At 42.4% G+C, this 12,429-nt stretch overlaps 1 protein-coding gene across 10 annotated transcripts in view; it reads left to right on the top strand.

Moving 5' to 3' along the window:
- Window positions 1-12,429, top strand: part of CAMTA1 (calmodulin binding transcription activator 1) — a 249,155-nt gene that overhangs the window by 196,762 nt on the left and 39,964 nt on the right. For 8 of the 10 annotated variants that reach the window (XM_089663131.1, XM_089663126.1, XM_089663129.1 and 5 more), the window contains exon 13: window positions 3,124-3,154. The exons of the other annotated variants lie outside the window; for them this stretch is intronic. In XM_089663131.1, the coding sequence (XP_089519257.1) occupies window positions 3,124-3,154 (31 nt within the window). The remainder of the gene's footprint in view (window positions 1-3,123; window positions 3,155-12,429) is intronic. 10 annotated transcript variants of the gene reach the window in all.

Here is a 12,429-nt window from a genome sequence, read left to right as displayed (position 1 = left end):
GAGGGGAAAGTGTCAGACTGGAAGGGGGGGAAAGTGTCCGGACTGGAAGGAGGGGAAAGTGTCAGACTGGAAGGGGGGGAAAGTGTCAGACTGGAAGGGGGGGAAAGTGTCTGGACTGGAAGGGGGGGAAAGTGTCCGGACTGGAAGGGGGGGAAAGTGTCCGAACTGGAAGGGGGGGAAAGTGTCCGAACTGGAAGGGGGGGAAAGTGTCCGAACTGGAAGGGGGTGAAAGTGTCCGAACTGGAAGGGGGGGAAAGTGTCCGAACTGGAAGGGGGTGAAAGTGTCCGCACTGGAAGGGGGTGAAAGTGTCCGAACTGGAAGGGGGGGAAAGTGTCCGAACTGGAAGGGGGTGAAAGTGTCCGGACTGGAAGGGGGTGAAAGTGTCCGGACTGGAAGGGGGTGAAAGTGTCCGGACTGGAAGGGGGTGAAAGTGTTCGGACTGGAAGGGGGTGAAAGTGTTCGGACTGGAAGGGGGTGAAAGTGTCCGGACTGGAAGGGGGTGAAAGTGTTCGGACTGGAAGTGGTTAACAGAAGTCAGGATTGGCAAGTAACTTCAGCTGCTGAACAATATATGATATATCTCTGGATTTACTGACTTTTGTGACTTGCAGCCTTCTAGAAAGGTCACCTCTGCTCATGGGTTCCCTCCTTGTTTGCTCATTTTAAAGTGCTGTGCGGTTTGACAGGTCTGCTATAAAATGTCCAGCTAACATATGAACCTGTTGTCTCTCTTTTGATCATCCTGTGTTTGTTGATAACTTGAGATGCTAAACATAAAATGTTCCTGATTTGTATCCATTCTTTTGCACTTCCACTTCTGAAGCTTGGTCATTTTAAGGGGTATGAGGAGTGTTTTGTAGTTTTAATGAAGCTTTACAGGACTCAACTCAATGATGCAGTATGGTGAAAATAATGTGTGTGCCAGTTTGTGATGAGGTCATCTATTATCACCATTATTCATTAAAAAAAACGTGCTGGTCGGATTTTTTTCCATTGATTTTAAAACCAGAAAATACCACCTCTGCTCAGTAGATGGCGCTAGGTATCATTTCCTATCCTGCTTAGCGCCATTTAGTGGTCAAATGTGGTATTCTCCATTTTAAATCAATAGAAAACATTCGACCAGCACAAGAAATAGCCTAATAACGTTTCATTTTTTTTGCCCCTATTTGCAGAGAACATGCGCTGTCACTGGGAAAATTGCTATGTGATTTTACTTTCTTTATATAAATAGAACCTTTCAAAGACAATGGGGGATATTTATCAAGCAAATTGGTGACAGAATTAGAAGTGGATAAGGCTGCCCTTTTATTTTGCAATGTATCTGGCACAGATTTTGTGTTTGCAAGCCCTGCTTGTGTAGTGCTTGGCAGCCAACTGAGACAGATTTATTACAGATTTTCGCTCTAAACAAGCGCACAATGAGGACGTGGTCCCGGGTATTATTCTGTTGCAGTGCCATCTTGTACCGCGCAATTGTCAGTTACAGTAACAAGACAAAAAATGGCCTGGTGAGGATGGGGGGGGGTAAATCCTCAGGAGGGCAGGTGGTTAATAGTCCCTTCCGTCAACAGTAGGTCCCTCCCAGAAACATTTGACCCCCTCCGCAACAATTGATTCCCAGCAGCCAGCATCAATGGACCCTCCTGCACACCGCACCACCCCTTGCCACTACATACATCCAGTGCTGGAGGTGCCAGAATCGCGTTCCCCCTGAATAAAATCCCTGGGTATAACAGTACCATAGGCATCAATGTGTTGGTGGAATGGGCATGCATTGTGGTGCTGAAGTCCAAACAGGGGCGGACTGACCATTTGGAGACTTGGGCACTTCCCGAGGGCCCAGGGTCAGTGGGGAGCCCCATGAGATGCCCCTGGTACCTTTTTCATAGGCTTTTTTGAGTTTGGGACACAGGGGCCCCATGATCCCCTATTGCCCGGGGGGCCCCATGAGTTGTCAGTCTGCCCCTGAGTCCGAATCAGTCCCATTATTATTTATTTCAGGTACTTTGCAGTGCTTTTACATATATATTGTACATTCACATCAGTCCCCGCCCCTGAGGAGCGTACAATCTAAGGTCCCTAACTCACATTCATGCATACTAGGGACAATTTAGACAGGAGCTAGTTCACCTACCAGCATATCTTTGGAGTGTGGGAGGAAGCCGGAGTCCCCATAGGAAACCCACACAGGCACAGGGAGAGCATGCAAACTCCAGGCAGGTGATGCCATGGTTGGGATTTGAACCGACGACCCTAGTACTGCCAGGTGGAAGTGCTAACCATTTAGCCCAGTGGTTCTCAACCTTCCTAATGCCGTGACCCTTTAATACAGTTCCTCATGTTGTGGTGACCCCCAACCATAAAATTATTTACCCAGTAATTATAATTCATGAGTGTCGTTTTACCTCCAATACTGCTGCTTTCAACACAGTAGCTGCTTTTAACAGAGTAGCTGCTTTCAACACAGCAGCTGCTTTCTACACAGTAGCTGCTCTTTACACATCGAAAATATGTGTTTTCTGATGGTCTTAGGGGACCCCTGTGAAAGGGTCGTTCGATCCCCCAAAGGGGTCGTGACCCACAGGTTGAGAACCACTGATTTAGCCACTGTGCTGCCCAATATATATATATATTTAATTGTGGTCGATGAAAAAGGTTGGAGCCAGGTGCATAGATTGTTTTTTTTTTTTCTCGGTGGGTTCACCCAGCCCCACATGGGCCCTAGTTGGTGCTCCCCTGATGAAAATTAAATTTTTTTAGTGTGAAGTGATGGATTCCTCTGCTGTTTAGCTAAAGTATCTGCCGATTACCCATAGGAAACCCACACAGGTACAGGGAGAACATGCAAACTCCAGGTAGATGGTGCCATGGTTGGGATTTGAACCAGCGACCCCAGTACTACAAGCTGGAAGTGCTAACCACTTAGCCACCGTGTTGCCCAATTAACTGTCTCACTGCTGCTGTTTAGCTACGCCTTGCATAATTTGGTATTGATGCATGTCCTCCAACGTGTCCTTGAAATGTTGCCAATGTAATGATGCACTGTGGAAGACGTACTGTATGTGTGAGTTTTCTTTCAGCTGCCTAATAGCTGTTTGCTATTGTTTTGCTATCTAAAGCCCTCTGGTGGACCATAGACTGTTCAAAAGGGTGAGTTTAGTCTCTGCAAGTTAGAATCTCTTTTTTTTTTCTGCGTTCCTAACCCGTTGCTTTGTGCCTGCTTGCATGAGGCTGTAGCCAAGACTTGTCTGCAAGATATACACTTCCATCCAACGATACCAGAAACAATAGAAGTCGTTCTATTGCGTTTTCTGATCCAGAAACCCTGACGGTAGCACATGGGTATGCCAAAACTTGCATGAACTGCGTCCATGGACCCTTACTGAACCATCACCGGCATGCTTAGAAAACTGGCGGCAAGAACTGGGCTCCAGACTTGGAGGCTACTTTTCTGCCGACCTACAGCACACCCCCCCCCAAGGGGCATTTATAAAGCTGGAGGTGTTCCTCACAGCAACCAACCTGGTTTCAACTTTTTTTTTTTCCTGAAAGCCTTCTCCGGTTGCTGTCTGAGACTTCTTTCTTTTTTGTTTTTGCTCCAGCTTTTATAAATCTGCCTCTCAGTTTGCAATGATAATCAACCATTAAACATTTTGCTTGTTGACCTTAATAATGCAGCCTGCTGTTGATTTATTTTTACAAACTTTAGGTTTTCTCGCAAGATCTGCAAATAGAAAAGTTTAAAAGCACCCGCCATCTTGCCACGTTGGTACCAGCCATATTCCGGAGAATGTCGATTGTAAGGATCTAGTGAAACGCATGACCAGTCTTGTATCTCAGCTAAAAATGGACCCGTACACAGTGATCAGACCTCTCCTGGATATACTATCAATGGAAATTGAAGCACCACACCACTGCTAAGAAGGTCCAGATGCAACATGACTGATGGACATGCAGAACAGGGGCGGACTGACAACTCATGGGGCCCCTGGGAATAGGGGATCATGGGGTCCCTGTGTCCTTGCCCAAACTCAAAAAAGCCTATGAAAAAGGTACCAGGGGCATCTCATGGGACCCCCTACTGACCCCAGGCTCTCGGGCAGTGCCCGAGTTTACAAATGGTCAGTCCGCACCTGCTCAACACTATCTCTGTACCAGGGCGGACTGACAACTCATGGGGCCCCTGGGCAATAGGGGATCATGGGGCCCCTGTGTCCTTGCCCAAACTCAAAAAAGCCTATGAAAAAAGGTACCAGGGGCATCTCATTGGGCCCCCTACTGACCCTGGGCCCTCGGGCAGTGCCCGAGTTTCCAAATGGCCAGTCCGCCCCTGATGCAGAATATCGAGCCTTATACTTACCCCTAATCCATAAAACCACCACCACCCTTCTACCTTCCCCACCTAAATAAACACGCGACTCTCTTTTGGTGTAAAACTGACCATAGCAGCCATTATCATAACTCTAACATAACACTTCTTACAGGACACTCAAATAGTAACTGACAGTAATGATCCCAACCTGGTCCAAGGTCTTCGAAGGCACCGTTACTCACATCAATAACTCAGCTGTATCTGACACCCAATAAAAAGGCCCCCAGCTGCTACTACACCGCCTCGGGGACAATACTACAGTTACGTAGTCCCAGATACGGCCAATGAACTCCCACATTACCAAAGTGACCTTCTAATTGGGAAGGAACACCCATACCTACGATGGGCCCAACCCATAATCCACCAAAATGTCACTCCAGCACCGCCTTCAAAGACCCATCGACCCCTGCCGGCTGCCATGACAACACAAAACAGACAAACACCTCGGGACACAAATACCTTTCCAGGCAGGAAACAAACTCATGGAACCCACACAAAACAAACAACAGGACAAACACAAAGAACAAACCATAACCAACACAGCAAAACAAAACACGAAAAACTCCAGGGAGGGAGGGCGGGAGAAACCACCCCCGTATTGACACAAGCTCCGACTGACCTCCGACAAGACCCATTCCACCTCCTAATCCTGGCAAGACCACCCCTCAAGGTTGCGTGCTCCAATCAGGTGAGTAACCACCCCCCTTACTTCCTGCATATACTCCCACCCAAATACACACTCCGCCTCGTCTGCACGCCCCATTCATGCTGGACCTCCCTTTTAGCTTTGCTCAGTCCAGGCCCTGACTTAATTCCAAAAAAAATCAGGGGGGACAATCCAAAAAGTAGCCAACATGTTTTGGAGGTCCAAGATTGCACCCTTTATCAGGACTTGATTGCCAACAATGTGAGTAGACTAGATGCTAACTGGACATTTATTGCTAATTTTTTCCAATGTGATTGCAAGCAAGTCAACCAGCCCACAGGGATCACTGCTTCTGTACTCCTATCTATGGAGAGCTTGGTCCTCAGGCAATCGCACTGAAGTGAACTGTACCGGACCACAAGCAAGCAAGGCCCAGGACCGCCTCTTCTAAGTGGTCCTGGGCATGGTACACGAAAATGAACCAGACAAAAGGGGGTGAACCGTGCCCCGGCTTGGCATCAGTGCACCTTCAGACATCTTCTAGTGGTCACTACATGACCACCTGTGCTGTTGTGACCTCCTATTGCAGCTACCCCCATCTGCAAACCCCGCTCCTCCATCACTGTGTACTGGCTCCTGAGTAGACTGGTTGCACCTTCAAAAGAGAACGGCTGTGTCCACTGTGCCTGGCTGACAGGTGCTCTTTAAATGGTCGTAAAAGTAGTCTGCATTCCCTCTTTCAAGAGTACAATGCCAAGCACCATTTCTGACTGCATGCTGGTTTATCTCCTACCTTTATCATCTTGGGTGATTATCTAGTCCACAGCTAGATAAAAATGCACTGTTTCAACAGATAATTTGTAGCCTGAAATTCAAGGATAACTCCATCCTAAATGGGTTCCTTTACATTGGATTGCATGAGGCAAGGTTCAATCCACAACTGTTCTTTCACTGTAGGACCCAAGTGGAGAGATCTCCCCATCCAAGGCAGAGCCTTCACAGCAGGAGAGTTTGACTGAAAGTAGAGCTGATTTGTAGCAAAGGCCTCTGAGTTCTTCATATATTGCTATGAAGACACTTACCTGCCTGTGTACCCTCTATTGGTTCTTCTGGAGGTTATAAGAGCTGGTGACAACAGTAGCTTACCTTTAAAGTCCAACTCTGGGAAATTTGAAAGTCCTCCTCTGAAGTGCTAACTGCACATTCATTCCAGGATGGAGTAAACCACTTTTACTTACCCGATCCTCCGCTCCCAGGCAGACAGCGTTCCCCCATGCCCCGGCAGTAGGCTGTCCCTCAGAGTCATCAAGTCCAATCCAGAGCTATAGGACCTTCATTGGCCTTGATGACCTCAAGACCTAAGCCAGCTGGAACATGGAGAGGAAACCTCTCCGGGGATCAATTTAGGTAAGAAAAATGTCTTTTCTATACCCCCTAGACCTAAACAAGCAATTAACCCTTGCAGTGCGGATGCAGCCCCAAGAGAGAACTTTAGTTTCCCAGAGTTGGGCCTTAAGTTGGACTCTTATCCCGTCATGGCTGTGCCAAAATATGGGAATTCTCCCGCGGAAGATCTGCCTGGGGACAGAATCTTGATCCACTCCATGCCTAATGGGGAAATATGTTCAGTTTTGAGTTGCTCCATCCCGTATGCATGTATTGCTCTCCAAGAATCCACTGTTCACAGGAGGAAATGTTCAAATTTTGCTTGTCGTTAAGGGGGAAGTATAGGTACAGCTGTGTTTGTGGAATGCAGCTGTGTCAATAAAGTTGTGATTCTGGAATGCCGCTTTGTCAACGGCGAGCTTTCCTACTCTTTAGTCTACAGCCCCCCTTGTGGTCATAGGCAAAATTGGAATATTTTCCTAGTGCATATTTGTATATTTGAAAAGCACATAAAAGAACAAGATACTTTTTACACAGTCCTTTAATGTACATGATTTTAAATTCCCAAATTAAAAAAAAATAAATAAAAAAAGGAAATATTGGGATTTGTAGGAAAATACAACATCAAACAAGGCTTTTTGAGGATGTACTGAACATGCGTTTCATGTGTCGCTAAAACTGATAGGTTTGTATAATAACATACAATATTCAGCAGTGATATGTACTAAATCAAAGCAACCAGTCATATATGAAGTCACAATACATTGTATATTGCCATATGTTAAAAAAAAAGTACGATTTTTTTTTTTTTTTTAAAGTGCGCAAAGTTTTCTATACCTAATTCAGATACCGTTAACCTACTTTCCATGTCTGGTACTTTTAAATTAGAGAGGACATCCTGCAAATTAAATAAGGTTTACCCCCTCCATTAGGCTCGGTTCGCATCTATGCAGTTTGCGTTTGATCCGTTTCTGGGTTTTGCGTTTTTGAAGCATTTTTAATGCGTTTTACTTATTTTTTTTTCTTGTTGCTAGGCAGATTAAAACACAAAATGCATCAAAAACGTACTACATACTTTTCTGCATTGGCTCCCTTGAAGTCTATTGAACCAAAACACAACATTTTGCCTTTAAAAAAGTCCCTGACCCTCTACAAAAAGCGCACCGGGTGAAAACGCGGAGATGTGAACCTGTCCCATAGGAAATCATGGACTGTAGTGCGTTTCTGCGAAGCGCAGTGGAAAATGCATAGGTGCGAACCTAGACTAAGCCATTCTTGTTACCCTCTTTGCTGCGTGTAGGGTTAATGTACTGCTTTTGCCTGTTCAAATCATTCGCCATTGCAACACTGACCCCTAGGGTCTACTTGTAGGAACTACACTGATCGCAAACGCTTGATCCATATTAAGAGAAAGACATTGAAACAATGTGCAAGCGGGCCACACTGATGTTATTATTGTTATTATTATTATACAGAATTTATTCTTATTATTATTATACAGGATTTATTATTATTATACAGGATTTATTATTATTATTCAGGATTTATATATTATTATTATTATTATTATTATACAGGATCTATTCTTATTATTATACAGAATTTATTATTATTATTATTATTATTATACAGAATTTATTATTATTATACAGGATATATTATTATTATTATTCAGGATTTATTTATTATTATACAGGATTTATTATTATACAGGATTTATTATTATTATTATTATTATTATTATTATACAGGATTTATTCTTATTATTATTATACAGAATTTATTCTTATTATTATTATACAGGATTTATTATTATTATACAGGATATATTATTATTATTCAGGATTTATATATTATTATTATTATTATTATACAGGATCTAATACAGGATTTTTTATTATTATTATTATTATTATTATACAGAATGTATTATTATTATACAGGATATTTTATTATTATTATTCAGGATTTATTTATTATTATACAGGATTTATTATTATTATACAGGATATATTATTATTATTCAGGATTTATATATTATTATTATTATTATACAGGATCTATTCTTATTATTATACAGGATTTATTATTATTATAATTATTATTATTATACAGGATTTATTATTATTATTATTATTATTATTATACAAGATTTATTCTTCTTATTATTATACAGGATTTATTATTATTAATATTATTATACAGGATTTATATAGCGCCAACAGTTTACTTGTAGGAACTACACTGATCGCAAACGCTTGATCCATATTGAGAGAAAGACATTGAAACAATGTGCAAGTGGGCCACACTTACTATTATTATACAGGATTTATTATTATTATTATTATTATTATTATACAGGATTTATTATACAGGATGTATTATTATTATTATTATTATTAATGTGCAAGTGGGCCACACTGATGTTGTTATTATTATACAGGATTTATTATTATTTATTATTATACAGGATTTATTATTATTTTTTATTATTATTATACAGGATTTATTATTATTATTATTATTATTATTTTTTTATTATTATTATTATTATTACACATGATTTATATATTATATTATTATATTATATATTATTTTATATTATTATTATTATTATATTATATTATATATGTTATATTATTATATATATTATATTATATATATTATATTATTATACAGGATTTATATGGCGCCAACAGTTTGCTCAGCGCTTTACAATATAACGGGAGACAATACAGATAAATACAAGAGGGTTAGGAGGGCCCTGATCTTTGGAGCTTACAATCTAAGAGGGAGGATGTTCATTTCTTTCACATTTTTTTCCCTTTTTTCCTGCCAAAGTCAGGGATTTTTTTTTTGTTTCTATATTTTTGTAAGCATTAAATATATATTAGAATGATCCAGGAGAAATAATTTGAATAAAAATATTTTGTTTTAATGTTCTTCTTGTATGAGTACCCAGAAAGATATATATAAAAAAATTAAATATGTTCCTCTGAATGTTTCGAACCATCTAACACAATGAGGTTGATTTACTAAAACTGGAGGGTGCAAAATCTGGTGCAGCTCTGCATGGTAACCAATCAGCTTCCAGGCTTTAGTCCTCATGCACACGGGACGTTTTTACAGCGACTGTTTTTGGCTTTTGGCATTTTTTTCTACAGCCAGTAAACCCCCCAGCATGTTATCCTATGTGTCCGTACACACACAGACTGGAATCAACGCTTTTTGGCTGGGACATTTTGTGACTAGAAAAAAAACCTGGGACTAGCAGGTTTCTAGAGGAGTTTTTTTAGCTGTAAAAACGCTCTAATGCTGTAAAACGCTGCAAACCGGCGTTTTTTGGATTTTTTTCTACCCAAAAAATTTATTTTGGTAAAAAAAAGCCCAAAAATGCTAAAAACCGCAATCGCGGGAAAATGCTGCTAAACGTGTCAAAACGCAGCTAAACGCTAATAAAAGCTGAAAAACTCCCATTTTTAACGTGACTTTACACAGCTAACGTTCAAAATGTCCCGCGTGCGTGATGGTATTGTCAAAGCTTAATTGAACCAGCTGAAGGTAGAAGCTGATTGGCTGCCGTGCAGAGCTGCACCAGATTCTGAGTGCTCCAGTTTTAGTAAATCTCCCCCAATGTCTAATTTATTCATTCGTAGAAATATGTTAGGATGTATTCATTAACTTTTACATAAAATTTATACTAAATTAATTTTTGTTTCCATTTGTTTTTTTTTTCTTTTTCGAAATTTCTGTACTACCCAATACATCATAAAATGCATTTTTTTTTTACGGGTTTTTTAACTTTGTTTTCTAAGTAGAATTATTTGGTTATCTCCATTGGAAGAGATGAGGATAGCCAATATCTTGCACTTGTGAATCCTATAGGAGAAAAATTCATCCCTGCAGCTCTTTCTGTTCCTGGATGTAGAATCACCGAATCTGCTACCAGCCTACATGATGCTCAACTTTGACCCCCTGTTCACATCTGTGCGGGTGATGCCGCTGTGCATCCGTACGAAAATCCGTGCAGCCGCACCAGCCGCACAGAGAATTGCAGACCCGCGGGCGGGTGCCATTAGTTCTAATGGCGCGCCGCCCGCACTGGAAAACGCAACCGTACTGGGAATCTCGGCTGCGTTTTCCAAAGTAGTGCAGGGACTTCTTCCCCTGGGTGTCATGGGCACGGGAGTCCATTCAAATGAATGGGCTCTCGTGCCCGCGTAAAGGCGGCCCGCATGGCCGCATAGGTGTGAACCGGGGGTAAGGCTACATGCACATGGGAGCATTTTCCTGTGCAGCGAAAAGACACTGCGGATTATCTAGAGCAGCAATGGGCAAACTACGGCCCGCGGGCCGTATACGGCACGGCGGACCTTTTAATCCGACCCGCGGAGCGTGGCAAACATTGGCTGTCAGGATGTAGGCGGGGCAGCGTGACGAACTCCTCTCCTCTCACAGTCTGCCCTGAAGCCCGGAACGGCGCGGGAACATGGCGAGAGGAACGCGCGGAGCAAAGGTAAGTGAATTGACACAATATGGGGAATGAATTACTATAGGGGGGATGAATTACTATAGGGGGGATGAATTACTATGGGGGATGAATTACTATAGGGGGGAATGAATTACTATAGGGGGGAATGAATTACTATAGGGGGGATGAATTACTATAGGGGGGAATGAATTACTATAGGGGGGAATGAATTACTATGGGGGATGAATTACTATAGGGGGGGAATGAATTACTATATGGGGGATGAATTACTATGGGGGATTAATTACTATGGGGGATTGAATTACTATTGGGGGGATGAATTACTATTGGGGGGATGAATTACTATATGGGGGATGAATTACTATGGGGGATGAATTACTATGGGGGATGAATTACTATTGGGGGGATGAATTACTATTGGGGGGATGAATTACTATATGGGGGATGAATTACTATGGGGGATGAATTACTATATGGGGGATGAATTACTATGGGGGATTAATTACTATGGGGGATTGAATTACTATAGGGGGAATGAATTACTATTGGGGGGATGAATTACTATTGGGGGGATGAATTACTATATGGGGGATTAATTACTATGGGGGATGAATTACTATATGGGGGATGAATTACTATGGAGGATGAATTACTATAGGGGATGAATTACTATATGGGGGATGAATTACTATGGGGGATGAATTACTATATGGGGGATGAATTACTATGGGAGATGAATTACTATATGGTGGATGAATTACTATATGGGGGATGAATTACTATATGGGGGATGAATTACTATGGGGGATGAATTACTATATTGGGGATTAATTACTATGGGGGAATATTACTATACTTACTATGGATGGCATGGTAGTGGCTGGGCCGGCCAGCAGCTAGTCCGGCCCCCGGGTCCAATATATGAACCCATTGTGGCCCTCAAGTCAAAAAGTTTGCCCACCCCTGATCTAGAGCCATGCACAGCCGCCCTTAGATATGAATGAGTGAAAGCGGCTGTGTGCAGCTATGCGGTACCTAGGGTACCTAGGGTGGCCACCTCATCCCTTTAAAACTGAACACATCCCTGGGGATAATCCCTGGGGCTAATTTTACACAGATAAGGCACGAAGTGAGTTTAATTACCGCCTTAATCAGCCCCAGAACCCGTGTCATTAATATGTGTTCGGTTTTAAAGGGATGAGGTGGCAACCCTAGCGGCACTACCAGGGCGGACTGACAACTCATGGGACCCCCGGGCAATAGGAGATTATGGGGCCCCTGTGTGCGCCACCTGTTTTCTCTTTATCCAGTGGCTGATCTCCCCGTCTGAGGAGGGCTGCACCCCTAAAGCATTTCCTTTGGTTGTCGCTGTCCTGGTACCCTTGGCTTCCCTTTTGGCTGTGCATATCCTGAGGCGCTGGAGAGTACATACGATATCTGGTTCGGTTGCTCAGGCGAATGCCCCCATGTGCATGTAGCTTAAAAATGTCAAAGGAAATAATGTGTGAGGGATGTACCGAAAGTAATGA

This window comes from Staurois parvus, unplaced genomic scaffold (genome assembly GCF_062004578.1).
Source record: "Staurois parvus isolate SC_StPar_1 unplaced genomic scaffold, SC_StPar_1.0 ptg001631l, whole genome shotgun sequence".
Lineage (NCBI taxonomy): Eukaryota > Metazoa > Chordata > Amphibia > Anura > Ranidae > Staurois > Staurois parvus.
Note: the sequence above shows the minus strand (reverse complement) of the source record. Positions and strands in the feature narration are given on the sequence as shown.